Raw genomic sequence first — 17,655 nt, 5'->3', positions numbered from 1 at the left:
TATATAATTTATGTATTTTCTAATTTTATTTGTTTGTTTTTTAAGTGCCATTATTGCAGAATTGCTTTGGTGGTTGAAAACAAAATGGATGAATGAATTCTGATGTGTTGCTGCTTTTTTCAGGGGGACGGTAACATCCGTTACTTTGAAATAACCACTGAGAAGCCATACATCCAATATTTAATGGAGTTCAGGTCTCCGGCCCCACAGAAAGGACTAGGTAAGTCAGACGTTCATCAGCGATGATGTTTCCTGTTAAAAGTAGGAAAAGCAACCTTCTTCATCAGAGGTCTTTAGAGATGGAGGAAGGGAATAAGCTGGGGAATGATGTCAGCCTCAGTGCTTCTCTGAAAATGATGCTGCTTGTCTGAACAAATRCAGTTCCTTGAAGAAAAACAAACTGGCACAAGCATGAACATTCTGGAAGCATAACAAGCTCAGCTAACTAGTCTAAAAATGTGTCCCAGCAGCCGGTTTGTTTGTGTTTGTGGGTCTCAGTGATGCTTTCAGGGGATGAGTTTCATGCTGTCAGAACAATCGTGTCACTGCGTCGTTTCTCCTCTTGTCTGCAGGTGTGATGCCAAAGCACGGGCTGGATGTGGCAGCCTGCGAGGTGTTTCGCTTCTACAAACTAGTGACCTTGAAGGGTCTGATAGAGCCCATTTCCATGATTGTGCCAAGACGAGTGAGTGAGGCTGTTTCTGCTCYGTTTTCCTATTGAAAGCAATGTCTGCAGGTTTTATGTTGATTTCCAACTCTTGAAGGCTAAAACACTCTTGAAACGTGGGAAATGTTGCTTTACATCTCTCTGAAACAGTTTGTTACTAGGTTAAACAAAGTTGGAATGTGATCAATTACACTATTTCACCAGGATTCAAGGATGTTAGTTTGAATTTCATGTTTAAAATTTGAACAAGAGAACATGTTTCAGATGGGGAAAAAAATTACAAACACAAAATAACTGAGAAGTTTGTTTGAGAATAAAACTGTTTATGATGTGCTAGTGACATTTTATATAAAGCACCCAGAAAGCCTTTTAAAGGAGACATAATGCGAAATCAACTTTTTTATCCGTTAAACACATTTTGTTAGATGGACGAGCCTTACATGGTTGAAATCTTTTAGTTAATTTGTAGATATAAATTTCTGCGCAGCTATATAGTCGTAAACCCCTCTGTCAAACTGGCTGGAGGGGGTCGGAGTGTGAAACGCCTTGTTTGGATTTAAAGAGACAGCCTCAAAGCGTGTTGATCTGAGGCACACTTCCACTTTATATAGACTCCAACTGAATGATTTAAATGTGGAAAAAATGGTCTAAAAGCATGATATGTCTCCTTTACCTGTTCCTTCAGATTAATTACAGGATTATAATGTAAAATACCTGCTGATGGCAAATGTGGTTACAACAGTGGGCATGTGTGTTCACAGTCAGATACATACCAGGAGGACATATACCCGATGACTGCTGGAACTGAACCCGCCCTGTCAGCCAGCGAGTGGCTGAGTGGGATCAACAGAGGTAATAAATAAATAAATAAATAAATAAATAAATAAATAAATAAATAAATAAATAAATAAATAAATAAATAAATAAATAAATAAATAAACGTGTGGAACGCTGCAAAGCTCTAGAGTTCAAATGTCTGGCTTAACAGAGCCTAAAACTCTGCAAAAAAACTTTAAAAAGGATATTTCATTGGCGGTTTTGTTGACCTAGTTTTAAAATTGAGGCCTTGAATCATTTTGATCCGAAGGCAACATGAGGGTTAAATTACATCGATCCAGCAAATAAAATTACTCAAGATGTGGTTTAGTGAATAATTAAAGATCCTAATGAGAAAAAAATAACTGTTCCTACTAGAACAAGAGAAGATATTCCTCATTTGTTCCAGACAGCTGTTAGTTAGAAATAAGAACGGGCTTCCTGCTCTTTAAGTGAAGAGGATTATGTCGCTCTGACTCCATCCTGTAATGTGCAAACAACTTCATGATCAGCTCTAATTAAATATATAAAACATATTGTCTAAGTTCAAACTAAATATTTACAAACATCATGGAGCCCATAGTTCATCACRATCTTGATATAAATGGTTCTGATGGTGTCGTTTTGTACAGTCCACCCCATTTTTCATGTATTTGCCTGGGTGCACTGCAGGATGTGTGGCTTGAGTGGATTTGAGTTTCTAATTCTTCTTGAACTTAAAATTATGTAAAATCAGAATGGCTTTGCAGATTATATTTAATAGATTGGATGTTTAAATGAAACTAAATCACATAGTTTGTGATTAAATCTGACCGTTTCAATGCTGGCTTTTAATTAGCACCTAAATGTGGGACACTGAGTGACAGTCAGGCCAATTAGGCATTTATTGAAAATCCTGCAGCCATGACAATAAATAAATGCTATAGTCTTGATATCATTTAATAAGATTAGTCAACAGGTTGAGCTTCTTGCTGACAGTAAAACTCAACACCTGCTCACTTCTTATCTAACAATTTGAACTGTGCTCTGATTTTAAACTTGGTTTATTATCAGAGCCATGAATGAGCCAGGAGGTTTTTGTTCTGCCGTTCAAACAGACCCGGTCCTGATGTCCCTAAAGGAGGGTTACAACCGTCCAAACCAGCTGGTGTTCAAGGCCCCGGTGAAGGAAAAGAAGAGCGCAGTAGTTAATGGGATCGACCTGCTGGAGAACGTACCGCCCCGGACAGAGAATGAGGTATTTAGTAGTTTGAACGTGTCAAAAATGATGCATCCTCATGAAAGGTGAAGGGTAGAGACAAGTGTGCATGCTGCAGAGCTGACGATGCTTCTATGACCGCGCGATTCCACGCACCTTTTATGTTTTTTGATTGCAGCTCCTGCGAATGTTCTTCCGGCAGCAGGATGAGCTGCGGCGGCTAAAAGAGGAGCTGACCACTAAGGACGTGCGAATACGGCAGCTGGAGCTGGAGCTGAACAACCTGAAGAACGTTAACCCCAACAACGTCTGACCTCTGAGCCTCCCGAACAGGCAAAATGCTGCTTCTTTTACTCCCGGTTCTGACCTACAACAAGCTTCTGAACCCCACCGTATTGCTTTTTTTTTTATCCCAATCATGCCATTCTTCTTGCTGCCCTGCATAGCCTACAATTATATGATGACTGTTAAATAACATCTTGATGCAATTACTAGAATAACGTAGTAGTGTTAATTACCATAAGTATTGAAGGTAGAAATTTCAGGGATTTCCTCCTGTATAACATTTGATTGATAACATTTTCTGTTTATATAAATGAACATGTCTGTTCCAGCACACTCTGTAGTGTTATAATCACTCACCGCATCTTTCCAACCACAACACCTGAGTATTTCTGTCACACCTGCCCTGTTTTTTTTCATGTGGCAATGCCTTGATGACCATGCAAAAAAAAAAGTCCAAGCCGACTTATCCTTCTGTACCAACCAAACAAGCTTTGAAAATTTGTTTTACGTCGTGACAAAACTGGATGAGGAAACAACTTTTACATGCTCCTAACTGATCCTCCCAAGGCCTTAGATCCTGCTGTTAGCCATGAGCTGTGACTCCACCTCATAGTAGCAGAAGTGAAAGTAGTTTTTGTTTTTTGGAGACTTTTGCAGACATGGATCCTGCATTTTTCACCTCTGTTGTCCTTAAAACTGACTTTGCAGCACTAACACATGCTTCAGATGCAGTCAGAAGAGTGGATGTTTGATCTTTCTGTGTTCAAAGGGGAAATAGCATCACAGACGGTGGACTCTAACATACTCCTGAARGAAGAAGGATCSTCACAGGTTTTTKTTTTTTAGGGCTGACTCTGAAAATTTGAATTGTTGTATATTTGCTTCTATTTATTTGACCTTTTTAGCCAATAACCTATATATTTCCTAATCTAGTTGTTTTTGTATGACGTGGCTGCACAAAGTTAATGACTGTGATGCTTGATGGATTGCTCTGAATGTCTCTGGTTGAAATGGTGCAACATCTGTGTGGGCTGCACAGTGAAATGTAAGGTTTCTTAGACTCTGGGAGCGTAACTTCAAATAAGGTATGAAGTTRTATTATTGCCTATTCCTAACAATACAAACTGTAGTAACAATTGTTCTTTAGCATTTAAACTACGTGTATCACTATAACTGAGATGTGTTTACTTTTTAAACGTCTAATTTTGCTTTAAACACTTTGGGTCGTTTTCATTTTTACTTCATTTGTATCAACTTTGACTAAATGACAGTCTAAGGATCTCCCTTTTGTGTTTAACTATAAACAGCTGGATTTTTCTTCGCATGTTTAATTACATGTTTTTTATCCTTAATTTTGATCTCTGTAATATAAGACAAGTGGGGGRAAAAATCTACCAAATGCAGCATAAGAAGGAAATTTATAAGAGACTGGAGATCACAGTACTGTGTTTTTTGCATCAAAGCAGAAATATTATGGTTACAGCTTCAAAGAGAAAAATCTGAAAAACAGCCTGTTTCTTTTTTATGCTAATTCTAAGAAATGTAGAAAAGAAACGTAAGAAAATCTGACAGCTGGAAGCAACTCCTCTGAGTCGATGGAGTTGCAGAAACAGGAAGCACATGTGGAAGTTGTGAAAAGATCTGTCATGTAGGTGTATGGAGGGCTCAAACAATTTTTCACCTTTTAAAATATCCTATAGTTTGTGTTTATATCTTTATTTTTTGTTGTTGTTTTTTTTTAGCAGTGTTTTGTAGAATTGTTGTCTGTRGTCAAGTTTCTTACCTGGAGCATTATGAGTTTGGAGAATCGGGTCAAAGTTCTCTCAGACAAGTGGAGTCAGCTCCAGAACAGCTCTGGTCTCAAAAAATGTCATAATAGTTTACACAAACATTATTTTACAAACCTTTACAATGCTGTCACTTTTACATTAGTTATTTACACAGAAGTCTGTGTTATACATACTAGAGTTGACTGTGGTCCGTTACCAGTAATAGTCCAGGTCTCAGGTGCAAACATGTCAACACCTTTGGGCAGTATGGTACCTGTATCATGATGCTCTAAAATTTGTAATTTTCAGAAAAACTCTGTAATACTCRCACACGTCTGAAATGTRAAATTAATTTGAAGCTTTTTTTAAATCCATGACATTGTCAAAAAAACTGCAAAATCAGGGGTGGGATCCATGTAATTTACAGACAATCCGTACAAACTGGCATAATTATGACAGTAAATATAGAAGCAAGCTCCTGATACTAATAATTCAWATCTAGACACTGTCAAAATATGACCCAAACAGAACATAAAGATATCTAAGAAGAACCAGGAGAAACTAAATTAAACTTTTCTGCACACAGAGACTCCAAGTACACAACAAAATATATTTAATGACTAAAAGGGTGTATTTTGTATGTGTCCCCTTTAAACACAGTGATAAGTTGTAAAAATTAAAATCACAGCAGTGCAAAAGCAGAAGTTTGCACCCCCACGTTAAAAATGAAGGGCGTAACTGCTCTATTATGTTGCACTGAACTGTTTGGTCTAACCAGGCACATCCATTCAYCCATCCATTTTCTGTACACGCTTCTTCCTTTCAGGGTTGCGTGGGTCATTGGTGCCCATATCCAGCAGTCACAGTGTGAGGGGCGGGGTACACCCTGGACAGGTTCAAGTTCATTACATGGACACACTTCACTCTCTCATTCACACCATTGATCAATTTAGAGTTATCTATTAACCTAACAGTCATGTTTTTGGTGTGGGAGGAAGCCGGAGTACTCAGAGAGAACCCACGCATGCACGGAGAGAATATGCAAAATCTACCCAGAATGGTCCCTGGGCCGGGATTTAAACCGGAACATAATGAGTGTAAAAAAAACATTTTACAATTAAATACAGCTTTACTTTTCCATCAGATAGTCCCTTTACCCAGGTTTATTGGAGCCTGTAAAAAATGAATTTCTGTCATCTTTGGAACAAATGAAGTCTACCAAGCTGTGGGCTTCTATTGATACAGCTGTCTCATGAGGTTTGAGTTGTTTTAGGACACCAAATCTCTACTTCTGGCCATAATTTGATCACCTGTTGGCTTGACTGCACCATCAATACTTCTGCCCAATACTCCAAAATATCAACAAAATTAAAGATGGACAAAGTGACTCCATTAACTTTTACTGACCCCAAATGAAACCACGTTACTGAGAAGAGGGTCTGTGCAGTCACTACGCAAGGTTCTTTGTGTGAGGGTAGAGTTTAGAAAAGACACGATTTGCCTGTTTGACTTTTATTGGAGGAGGCTCGATTGGTTGGATTGACTATTTTGGATGGGGTTTGAAGAAGCTGAAACGATTTGATTGGATGAACGCCAGGCAGCTTGGGTGGGTGGGGGGGGAAGTTCAGCTTAATCGAAAAGGCCAGAAAGCATCTAGACTTTTGAATACGAGTGATAATTTTATAATGCGCAAAATTTGAACTGTATACCTGTGGAGGGATGTGTAGCAATTTTCTCATTCAAAACAGCCCTAACCAGGAAAATATCAATATTTTCAAATATGAATGGTCATGAYTTGAGACAGGAAGACGCCAGTCGCACCAAATTTGAAGTCAAGTTCTGCTTTAAATAGACAATAAATTAGGTTAACATGTTCGCAATCATTTTACTATTACCATACTTCCCCCACAAGTCATTCTGAACAGTTACAGATTTGCCTAACTCCGCCCACAGAGTCAAAAGCTCCACCCACATAGACAAAATACTGCCCCCCACGTACTGAATGAATGACGACTGGCATCAAAACCCTACCGGCTGTAATTCTGAACATTTGATTGTACAAAAACCACAAACTTCCAAAATGTATATAAAAAGGATTTATTGAAGTGGATGGGAGGAAAAAACAAACAAAATTAATTGATGACAATAAATTTACCAGAGTGAGGAAAACTTACTGAGGTAGGCCAATTTGACCATTGCCTTTATAGAGGAAAGTAAAGTCCAAATAACTGTTTTCCACAGTTTACACTTTGAAACAAACTTTCGAAGCACACAAGTTGCAGTAACCTTGAATTATAGCAGGTACTTCTGTTACCGTCTACAAGAGAAAAAACTCAGAAAAAACAACAATGCGTTCTGATATTTCCTGGAAAGTTTATGCATACAAAGTTCTAATTCAAGAAATTTCACACTGCGTATTTTAGATAAAGCAGCATACGTATTTAATATATTTTTACAATTCATCGTTTTACCTCAGTTGTCTGTTTCAATGTCTGCCGTCATCAAAGAGAATACAAAAAAATAGATTTGGTCTTTATTTACAAGAACACGTAATATCCGAACTATCAAAGCTGAGGGTTTGAGGAGGAGGAGGAGCGGCTTTGACAAAGGCAGACATGTTTTTTTTATTATCATGATTTAAAGGAAAGAAAAAAAAAGCCCTGCTAGGGTCACACTGTGCACGTTCTGACAAAAGTTTCACACCAGGACAGCAGAGGATATTGGCATGATGACACTACAAAAAACATAACTTATACTTAAAAAAAACAGAAACAAAGAATGAAAAACAATAAATTTAGGACAAGAAAACAGCCGTACATGAAATCCAGTAGTTGACTTTAAAATGTATAAGACATGCACTCTTTTTGTGTTTTAGTATTTTTGTTTTTTTTTTGTTTTGTTTTGTTTTTCAGAGGGAGGTCTTAAAATACATAAACCAAATGAAACTGGTTTTACACAAATAGTGAGAAAACAGGAAAATAAAAAGTTCTCAAAAAAAGGATTTATTTTGCTTTTATTTAACTTTACAAAACAAGCGTCCACAGAGCAGGTAAAAGTGGACTGAAGAGACTGGGAGCATCAAAAAGGTACGTGAATTTTACTTTCATTTTTTTAAATTATTCCAGAGAACCCCTTCAATCTGACTGGCCAATAACAGAAAGCACTCCGACTGCAAAATGAAACTGGGAGGAAAATGATCAAATAAAAACAGGTGTGGGTGTTGTGGGCAGGTGAGCAGGAGATACACATTTTTAAAACAGTTCACAACTTAGCTTACATCAGGTACTCAATCATCCTCATCCTCCTCCGCTTCTTCATCCAGATCCCGTTTTCTCTTCTGACCTCGCTCCTCTTCTACAAAATAAGGATCACATGAATATCATTCAGGTAAAATTGTTATCAATAATAATAATAATAATAATAATAATAATAATAATAATAATAAAGTTGACTGTCTGAATTTACATTGTAATTTGAAGCATTTTTGTGTCTATTCCCACCAAAACTGCATGACCTGAACCAAAATTGATGTCTTCAGGTTTTCAGTAGTGGTGTCTGGATACTATAATGCAGGGCTATTCTACTAAATTGCTCTGGGGGCCACAGTTACTGCAGGCTAACAGCACAGGGGCCAAACATCCAGCAATTAAAGTCATTATGTAAAAAAATCAAGTATTACAAAGATCTGTTACCTTTGAAATAGTTTATTTTGGCTGCATTTAATCATGAACACAACATACAGAACCCTATAAAAGTAGTGGTAATTAAACAATAACWAAAAGAAAACATTATGCCTCGTATTTACCACAAATATTATTTTGACATCTCTGACTTGCCAAATTTTTAAACCAATTTTATTTTCACGTTCATAGTTTAATCTTCAACTACTTGTAGTTTTAACTGTCTTGGATGTTTGTTGAAATGTTTTTACCAGTTTCTAGACAAGATACTGACTTTGCTATAGATACCAAACATGTCTATGTCTAACTAAAAGAACTTCGAGTAATTAAAGTAGAAAACTGGGGGTTTGGTATGAACCAATGGGCGGGCCAGACTTTGGTCACTCGAGGGCCGGCTGTGGGCCGCCAGTTGATTAGCCTTGCTGTGATGTTTCAGTATTATGCCAAACACCAGTATTTTTATAAGTACTCATAAAAAATGCTCCAATACCATTACTGGGATACAAATACACTCCATTTGAGTGTGCTACAGTTTATGTTTCAAGAGAAAAGTGTTACTTCCGTGTTTAAGAAATGTATACAAGTTGAAAGTAATACTTATTCATTTTTAAAAGAGTAACTAAACCCCAAGATAAATTTGTGCGTTAAAGGACATTGTCTTTATATCTGTGCTAATTTTGATGTTTTCATGTAAATTTGTTTAATTCTGTAATATCTGGTCTAAAACTGTCTTAGTGCTGCCCTGTATGGGTTAAACAGTGGCTACTGCAGTTGAATTTTCCTATTGGTTAAAAACGTCCCCTCATCCTGACCACACCTCCTTGCTCAGTCCCACATTTGGTCGTGCTCCTCAAGGACTCTTGGCACCACTCACTTTGTTGTCGTTTTTTTTCCACATTTGCCTGCGGGTGGGGTTATACTTTCACAGTGGGGGTTAGTTACACTTTAAATGTTACAACAGTATATACCCTGCTGTATATTCAATTTGATCCAATCAGAGAAGCTGTAAGCTTTTAAGAAAGGAGAGACAACTAAAATCATTGTGTAGTGTTTAGTTTCTAACTCAATAAGTACTTAGTATCAGTACCCAGTATCTACATGTACCCAAATTWAAGTGCTTGTACTCATACTTGGTTTAAGAAAAACTGGTATAAGGACACCTCTAGTTTTAGGTCTTAAACCGTGTTCCTCATGAGCCACTGTCCTGCATGTTTGGACAGTGGATCAAGAGGAGCAGGGTTGAAGACCTCTGTTTTAAGGGCTCGACACACGGGCAGCGACAAACTACAGCGATTAACGGCTGTCATCGCAGCCAGGGTGAAACCCGACACACGGGACGCGATAGCGATCGCAGCGTTGCGAATCGYGCTCTCAGGTCGCTTGTCTTCACGAAATTTGATTGGTTCTTGACTCTGAAGGGGGGTGTGGATTAAGGACGTGTAAACTAAACAAATCTTGCGATGCTAATGATATTGAAAAACAAACACACATCAAGATACAGTTTTATGAGGAAAAACTTACCATAAACTTCACCCTGGTGCCAATAAATTCCCACAAAGCTTTTTAGTAATCACTTGGTGAAAGTGTTAGCTAACTGCAGTRTGTAGCATACTCTCCTCTCATTGGTCAGTCAATGAAACCCTCGCTGATTGGTTGTACGCTAAGCGACAGCGACAAAAGTAGAACATTTTTCAACTTTCATATGTCGCGTCACAAGCTCGCGTGTGCACATCTACGTGTACGAGCACGAAATTTCACATGCACTATTTTCGCCGGTCGCTTAGCTGGAGGGCAATCGATTGTCGCCTCACCGCACAGGCTCCATAGGAAATGAATGGAGAGCGAGCGACGTCGCCTCCCGTGTGTCGAGCCCTTTAGATGAAATGATGCTAAACAATATAGAGTTTATCTCAAACTACAGCATGGAGTCATCCCTCGTTTTTTTATTCMTAGTTTTTAATGAGTAATGTTTTTTGTTTTGTAATCTCAACAAGTGGTCGTGACAAATCCTTCTTTAGATTTTCTGAAGGTATTTCTATTCTTCGGATTTTGGCTGYTTTGTATTTATTTTCGGTCCAGTACTAAACCATTTTAAGGCGAATAGTTTTTAATGTGTGTTAAACCAACTTARCTCTGTCCTGTGTCAGGCATAAAGAAGCTGGTAAACAAAGAAWGGACGAGTGCTGTGTCGACACAAAACTTTGCAAAGAACTAAATTTAAACGTGGATCTTCAAACAGGTTAATATTTTTTAAAACCTAACTAAAGAAGCAGTAAATTGTATCTTTGCGATATACTACAGGTAACAAAGAGTACACATAAAAGAACACTGAAAAATAATGCATTATTTGTGGTGAAATGTTTGGATTTTCTTCTGCTTTTCAACACGACCGTCAATTTCTGTTCCTCAAACGTAATTTTAGGTCTTTATACTTTGTCTGTTGTTCTTCACTTTTCTCACAGTTTCCTAAACAGACGACACAATATGCAGTCATGATGCTAATAAGAAATATGAGCAAATATTTTAATAACTAGAATAATTTTCTTTTCACTTCTGAGGCCTTCATATAAAGCTTGTTAGTCAGCTGAATACTTTAATGACCTGAGACAGCAGCTCTTTTGATTTTAGAATAATTCGCATGTAAACTGATGACTCGGGTAAAAAGTACATTACATCTAYAGTTCAGCCATCAAATAAATGTGTTGCTAATCTGTTTTGAAGATGCCCACCATTTTGCTTACCTTCATCCTCTTCATCATCAACCTCTCTATCATTCAAGTCTTCCTCTTCTTCCTCCTACATTGAAACACAAGACAAGGTCGGTTTGGTTAACTTGTGTGTTTCTGTTACTATTTAAAGTTTCAGCAACAAAAACTCTTTCATCTTGCCCACCTCTCCACTCAGTTCCTCCTCGTCGTCATCTTCATTCTCCTCTTCATCTTCCTCTCCCTCTTCGTCCTCTTCATCCCCGGGCGGAGCGTCGTCATCGTATTCCTCCTCGTCTACATCTGAGTGAAAGAAGGCGGTGGTTTATGCGAAAACGTTCAAATGCCGCACTACGTTAAAACAAACAAAAGTCGTTTGTGTGAAAGTCTTCACCATCTTCGTCATCCTCTTCATCRTCCAGGCCCTCTGCGTAGACCTCTCCGTCAGAATCTGGCGCCTCTTTGTCGTCTTTGTCGTACCCGTCCAGGTACGTGAGCTGCGGTAAGAGCTCGAAGACATTGTCTCTGTACTCGTTCAGGTTTGTCACTTCACAGTTAAACAGGTCGAGGCTTTTCAGGGCCCCCAGTTCTTTCTGCCAGAATAAAAACACATTTCTGTAGACAGAGCAAAGCACCTAGTCCTATATTACAAAAAGAGTTAGCCAGAATGTTTTTTTAAGTCGACTGAATGTCTCATTTTACTTCAAATCTTCTAGGAGTACATCTTTTATGCAAAATTCGGGGAGGAGTACCTATTGGTTATCACTTACCAATGGCTCTATTGTGCTTAGGTCTTTTATTTTGTTGCCACTGAGGTTGAGATGTGTGAGGTTCGGACACTTCTCCGCCAGAACTTCCAACCCTCCTGAGATCCTGTTATCGCTGAGTTCGAGCTGTCAATCAATTTCAAAAACCAAAAAAACATGAAAAACCCAAAAGTCTAAAGATTTGGACTGGCTCTGTTGAAAAGAAGAAGAAAAAAAGGCACTCACCTTCTTGAGTTTCTTTAGCTTTGGCAAGTGGGCAACTGTCGTTAGACCGACATTGATTGTGCTTAAAAATTCCAGCTCCTCAAATTCGTCCGTTAGACCCTCGATCTTGCCTTCATTTGAGCGACAGTTGTCTAGCACGAGTTCTTTGACCTGTCGAGAAATTAGTGACATAAAAACATACATAAAATGTTTGTTAATGAAATACCCAGGCATGACTGTATTTATGTTGTTTTTCCATCTGTGATTAATTCTGTATACCAGGGGTGCCCAAACATTTTCTCTGAAAGGGCCAAAATTAAAATCAATCWGAGGGGGGTGGGCCAAATGCAGTAATATAATACACGAAATGCAAATATTTCAAGGAAAGTTGTATTTTTTATGATTAAGCTGCAGCCAGTGCAGTTGCCCACATTTTTTTTCTAGCCCATCGACATGGAGAAAATTCAACATTTGCTCGGGCAGCAAAGGCTCATGGGACTTTTCATAATTTAAAATTTGAGTATATGTGGTCTTATTAGGTGTGCAAATCTAGAAATGAACTTAAATCTAATATAAATGTCTCTTGAAGTTACTTGTATTATAAGTTTAATCTTAATATAGTTCAAAGAAAAAGTGAGCACCATGAGTTAAGTTTATCTGACTAGCGCTCCTTGTACCTATAATTGGACCAATGTTTGAAAAGACTAAGTGCAAATAGTATTTCTACATAAAACAGGAGATTACAATCTAGTAACCAGGCTAGTGGGCCAAATCAAATGGCTTGGCGGGCCAAATTTGGCCCACGTGCCCCACTTTGGGCACCTCTGCTGTATACCATTACTAAAGTGCAATGCAGAGTTTATTGGTAAATGATAGTAAGGATGAAATTTTTATTTTTTTAATTAAGACACACACATACTTCTCTCACTCTATGATTACTTTTAAAGACATGACACACTCCGTTAAAAAGTAACATCTGTTAAACAGATGATAACTAGCTTGTTAGTCCTTGAAACAAAGATAAATATGGGGTGCAGTCACATTCAGCCAGAACTATTTAAGAGGAAGTCGGTTCTCACTGGATCTACTGATATGTAAAGTAAAAGTCGGTGATATACGGTCACAGGTGTGCTGCTATCGCATTTTTTTTCACTCGGACCTTGAACGTGTCTCGGCCAATCAGCAGCGAGATAACTCTCTAATCAACAACCTTCAACGGCACATCTCGGACTTCTAGTTCTCGCGATATGTTGGGTTTTTCCTCATTACGTAAATATCTAAATTTGATTCTTTTTGGAGGAGAAACGCATAGAGAAGGGCTACTGTGGCTGTTTCTGTAGCGTGTAACCGAATTGCAGAACAAATAAAGAGACGTGTTAGCGCGTCTTTGAAGCTGCGCAGAGGCACGATTTAGTCGAAACAAATCGGAGCCGAGCCGACCTACGAGTCGTACACAGGGTCATTTGTGAGTAGGAGGGGCCGCTAAAGCCGATTAGGTAGCTGCCAGGCAAACGTTTCGTTGTTGCTCGTGCTAAAAACACGTACCGATTGGAGCGGTGGCGAGTGTAGACTTCTAATAAGAAGAAGGTATGATTAATCGTCCGTCGTTTGTGTCGAATGAACGGGGCTTTCGTTGTGTTTCGAACTGCCTTTGTTTCTGGGTAAAATGGCGGCGGCTTGTCCTAGTTGTGGGGGGAAAGTGGAGCAGCAGCTCCAGTGTTTGTTTTCATTGCGGCTCGCTTCTTGCTCAGGCCCACCGTGTCAAAATGAGTCCCGATAATGCAACTTGAACGAACACTCGGGAGGTTTTAACCGACTCCGGGGTGTGTTTTTTGTCGTATCGGCGTGCCATTTTTGTTAAGCCAGCATCATCATCATGTCGCTGACTGGCCGAACGAACTGCGCTTCACTTCAGCCATCATCTCTGCCTACCTGGGCTCCCGTCGGGAGGCAGCACTGGCTCTAACCGCTGTAAGCTGCTCACATAAACAACTTCAACAAGACACTTTGACTAATAAGTTAAAAAGGAGGCAACTTGAATAACTCGGTACCACCTGCATCGTTTTCACCCCTTTCACTAGCCGTATCTGTAACCCGCCAAGTGCACCGCGTTTAAACGTGTTGGTGAACACGCACACATACCGGGGAGGTAAGCCTTATAACCCGCGAGTAAATAACAATAACAGGGTGCTGAACGACAAAAAGGGGCGCGTTCGTAGGTGAAAAGTTACAAATATGGCTTCTCATACCGCTTGCGTTGTTTATTTGGGGGGAGAAAGGCTGCATTCTCAAACTGCACATCAAAAGCTGGGAGCTGCACAAAAGTTTGAAGCGTCGGACCCGCAGCAATTGTAAACACGACCGCAAAGCAACAATGTAACCCGACGTCTCCCTTATCTTTTTTTTAACTCGGAGGAAACTTTTGTATCCCCGACACACGCCGCCGAGACATCAACACAAAATGTTCTCCATTATTAGCAGAGAGAGAGAGAGAGAGGGAGAAACATTACAGAAAGATGCGAGGCCCCGACTTACATCTGACGGAGTGCGGTTCCGCAACTCTAGGTGAATTCTTTTCTTCATGTCCATCCTGGGTCYGCGCGCCGCCGAGAACGATACACACTTTTAATAATTACTGCAAATGCAACTACCAACCACCTCAAGAGCAGACTCTGCTGTTCATTCAAACTTGATCCGCTCGGTGGGCGGGAGCACGTCCCGGGATTGTCGTCACCGCCGGCCAATGCGAGGAGCGGATTCGAGAGGGAGCGGATTTACAGAGGCGCTGACCAATCAGCGCTCTTCTTTGGACCTGGGTGGAGTTCTGGTGTCGAAGTTTGGTTGTTTAAGTTTACATGGAAATAACAAAATTTGACTTTTTTTTGTATCAATGTAAATCTGTCATTAATAAACCTTAACTTAAATCACAAGCCTTGTGTTAAAGTAGATTTGTTTTAATGTAAATGTAACTCAATGCATCTTACAACACATTTTGTCTAAATATAAAAAAAAACTCCAACAATGTCAAGCAGAATAAATACTCTAAATATTAATGCAACGTTCATAAGGATTATTACATAAACAGGATAAAATGCAGGTTGTTTATTGGAAAAAGAAAATAAATWGTCTTATATTACTTTCTAAAGTAGTCATGTACTTAACTGAAAGATACAATTCTCATTTGATTTTGACAGAGACCTGGGAGTTTCACTTTTGTCTAATTTGACTTCTAATTAAAATAGTTTGAAGTCTATAAATGTGTCACATCTTTTATATTTACAACTCAGACTACACAAAATATTGCATTTTGATATGCATTATTTTCACCAAAAGATTTAAGGCATATAAAGATAGTAATTATTGCAAATTAAAGTGAGTGAAACCATAAATATATGTTCAAAACAGTCCTGAAGTGTAGTTTGTAGTTTTCAGTTAYTTAAATAATCAAATTTCATTAAGTTAAAGGTATGTTGACTTAAATTAGAATTTTTATCAATGCTTTGTACAACTTTTGACATTTATTTTACATATAATTAGTTTAACTCAAGTTGAAAAGGACAGTTTTCCACCCTTCAGTGGGTGGTGGTTGCAAAAGCTCAACTTTTTTCCTCTTTGCTGCTGACTGGTTGAGAAAATGATTAAGACAAATCTGCTTTTGTTCACAAGGGGGAATCAGAGCCATCAGTGTGAAACAGCAGGATGGACACAAGTTCATGATGAAGAGAGGGTTTTGTAACTGTTTAACTATAATGAAGAATATAATGAGTGGGGATATTATGCTGTCTGTCCATGCTTTCAAAGCTCAAGATATAATCTCTATTTATACCTCAGCTAAGTGCTGAAGACCATTTTCACCCTCTGCACAATTTGTTCTGTGGCCATCAGGCAAATATTACAAGTTTACAGTATAATAAATAATAAACATAAATAACAAATTGCATCTGAAGTCGATGAATGGGATATAAATAAGTTTTAATCACATTTTTCATTTTATTTTTCATATTTAGTGACATATATTTAAAAAGTGAACAATCAACTTTTACCTGTGTTAAAACCCCTGCTGCTGTCAAATAGGCACAAAGCTATAATACTAGTCCCTTTAGAGCTGTGGTCCCCAAACTACGGCCCACGGGCCGGATCCGGCCAGAGAGCATTTAGGTTTTTTTTTTTCATGTGTATTTATATTTGATTATAAAGTTGGACTTTTGCAATAAAATGTTCCTTAGTTATGAACTATTTTCATTATTAACTATTATTAGTTTGTAACTATTTTCATTCATACACGCATATAACGTGACATTCTGCTCCACCCTTCTGCGGTCTGTGCCCCTGTCTGGCAACCCCCAGAAAAAAATCCTAAACCCGCCCCTCTCAAAGAGAGAATGGAATAATGGCAAAAAGACTAGGTAAGAGAAAAATTGATTCAGAATGCAGGGCATTTAAGCTTCAGTGGACAAACCAAACGATTATTATTTTGTTAATCTGTAAAGAGGCAGTGGCGATATTCAAAGAATACAATCTGCGGCGACACTATGAATCCCGTCACAAAGACACGTATGATAGCTTGCAAGGCCAAATGCGATCAAACAAACTCTCAAAGCTAAAAAGATGGACTGTTAGCTCAGCAGAATACATACTGTGAAGAACCCAGAGAGGGTTATTTGATTGTGCTTTCTGGAAAACAATCATTTTTTTACATTTAGGCACTCCTGCAATAGTCACACTTTTTCTGTTACAAACTGTCTCCGGCCCCCCACCCGAGAAGGGAAAAGTTATGTGGCCCTTACAGGAAAAAGGTTTGGGGACCCCTGCTTTAGAGATTTAGAATTACATCGAAAGGTAACTGGTTTGCAGCCAAAGCGTAGCTAACACCAAGACTCATCAAGACCTCTGAGTCGTCCACGTCCTCAGCACCTGCAGATGCAGTTCCTGAACCACCTGCAGTCACCACTTCCTGTCCCTGAGGATCCAGTACCAGTGGTTCCAGTTGCTGGGTCTGCACTGCAGGGGCGGAGCTAGGAACGTGATCAAGGTGGTTTTTAGGGGGGCACATGCAAATAAGTWAAATTACTTTGGATTTCAAAATTCAAGCTGCACAGCTAACTTAAACTTGCTGTAATTTATCTGTTTTAAGAACATTKGAGCTGCATTTTTGTGCATGATTATACCTGAGGGTGAGCCAAAAACAAACTGATTGTCCCAACTAAGGTAAGTGCWGATGCTAATTCCACAAAGAGGTATTTAACCGTTTTTAAGCACACAGCTGAAAATTAACGTAGTTGTAACCAAGTCTTCTTTTTTACAAAATCTGATTTCAATTACAAAGTTCAAGATGGCTGCCAAAGCTAATTCCAAATGGCTATTTTTAGAGATACTGAGCTGAAACTTACCATACCATCTTTATTTGTAGAGCACTTTAAACACTCACAGGGCCAAAGTATAAAACATGCATACATTCATAAAATCAATAAAAATAAATAAAAACATAAAAACAGCACTGCAAATTGTGTTCAAAGGCCAGAGAGAAAAAAAAAGAGTTTTGAGAAGAGATTTAAAAACAGACA

The 17,655-nt window shown here is 38.7% G+C and overlaps 2 protein-coding genes across 7 annotated transcripts in view; one reads left to right on the top strand and one right to left on the bottom strand.

Annotated features, from left to right (window-relative positions):
• Positions 1-4,181, top strand: part of coro2ba (coronin, actin binding protein, 2Ba) — a 42,097-nt gene extending 37,916 nt beyond the window's left edge. For all 3 annotated transcript variants that reach the window (XM_014001560.1, XM_014001561.1, XM_014001562.1), the window contains exons 8-12: positions 124-220; positions 573-685; positions 1,429-1,519; positions 2,581-2,720; positions 2,860-4,181. In XM_014001560.1, the coding sequence (XP_013857014.1) occupies positions 124-220; positions 573-685; positions 1,429-1,519; positions 2,581-2,720; positions 2,860-2,994 (576 nt within the window). In that variant the 3' untranslated portion in view covers positions 2,995-4,181. The remainder of the gene's footprint in view (positions 1-123; positions 221-572; positions 686-1,428; positions 1,520-2,580; positions 2,721-2,859) is intronic.
• A 2,635-nt stretch (positions 4,182-6,816) lies between these two features.
• anp32a (acidic (leucine-rich) nuclear phosphoprotein 32 family, member A) lies at positions 6,817-15,034 on the bottom strand. Of its 4 annotated transcripts, none has more exons than XM_014001557.1 (8): positions 14,627-15,034; positions 12,113-12,262; positions 11,891-12,013; positions 11,515-11,713; positions 11,308-11,423; positions 11,145-11,211; positions 8,013-8,089; positions 6,817-7,917 (listed from the first exon to the last, which is right to left on the bottom strand). In XM_014001557.1, the coding sequence occupies exons 1-7, from the start codon at positions 14,678-14,680 to the stop codon at positions 8,022-8,024; spliced, it is 777 nt and encodes a 258-aa protein (XP_013857011.1). In that variant the 5' UTR covers positions 14,681-15,034; the 3' UTR covers positions 6,817-7,917; positions 8,013-8,021. The 4 variants fall into 4 exon arrangements, with proteins under 4 accessions (XP_013857011.1, XP_013857013.1, XP_013857010.1 ...); XM_014001559.1 differs by having other exon boundaries at positions 11,157-11,211; positions 14,627-15,033; XM_014001556.1 differs by having other exon boundaries at positions 6,817-8,089; positions 14,627-15,032.
• Between the last annotated feature and the right edge of the window lie 2,621 nt (positions 15,035-17,655).

This window comes from Austrofundulus limnaeus, unplaced genomic scaffold (assembly GCF_001266775.1).
Source record: "Austrofundulus limnaeus strain Quisiro unplaced genomic scaffold, Austrofundulus_limnaeus-1.0 Scaffold9, whole genome shotgun sequence".
In the NCBI taxonomy this organism is placed as follows: Eukaryota; Metazoa; Chordata; class Actinopteri; order Cyprinodontiformes; family Rivulidae; genus Austrofundulus; species Austrofundulus limnaeus.
The sequence above is the reverse complement of the archived record's forward strand: the minus strand, read 5'-3'. Positions and strand labels throughout refer to the sequence as shown.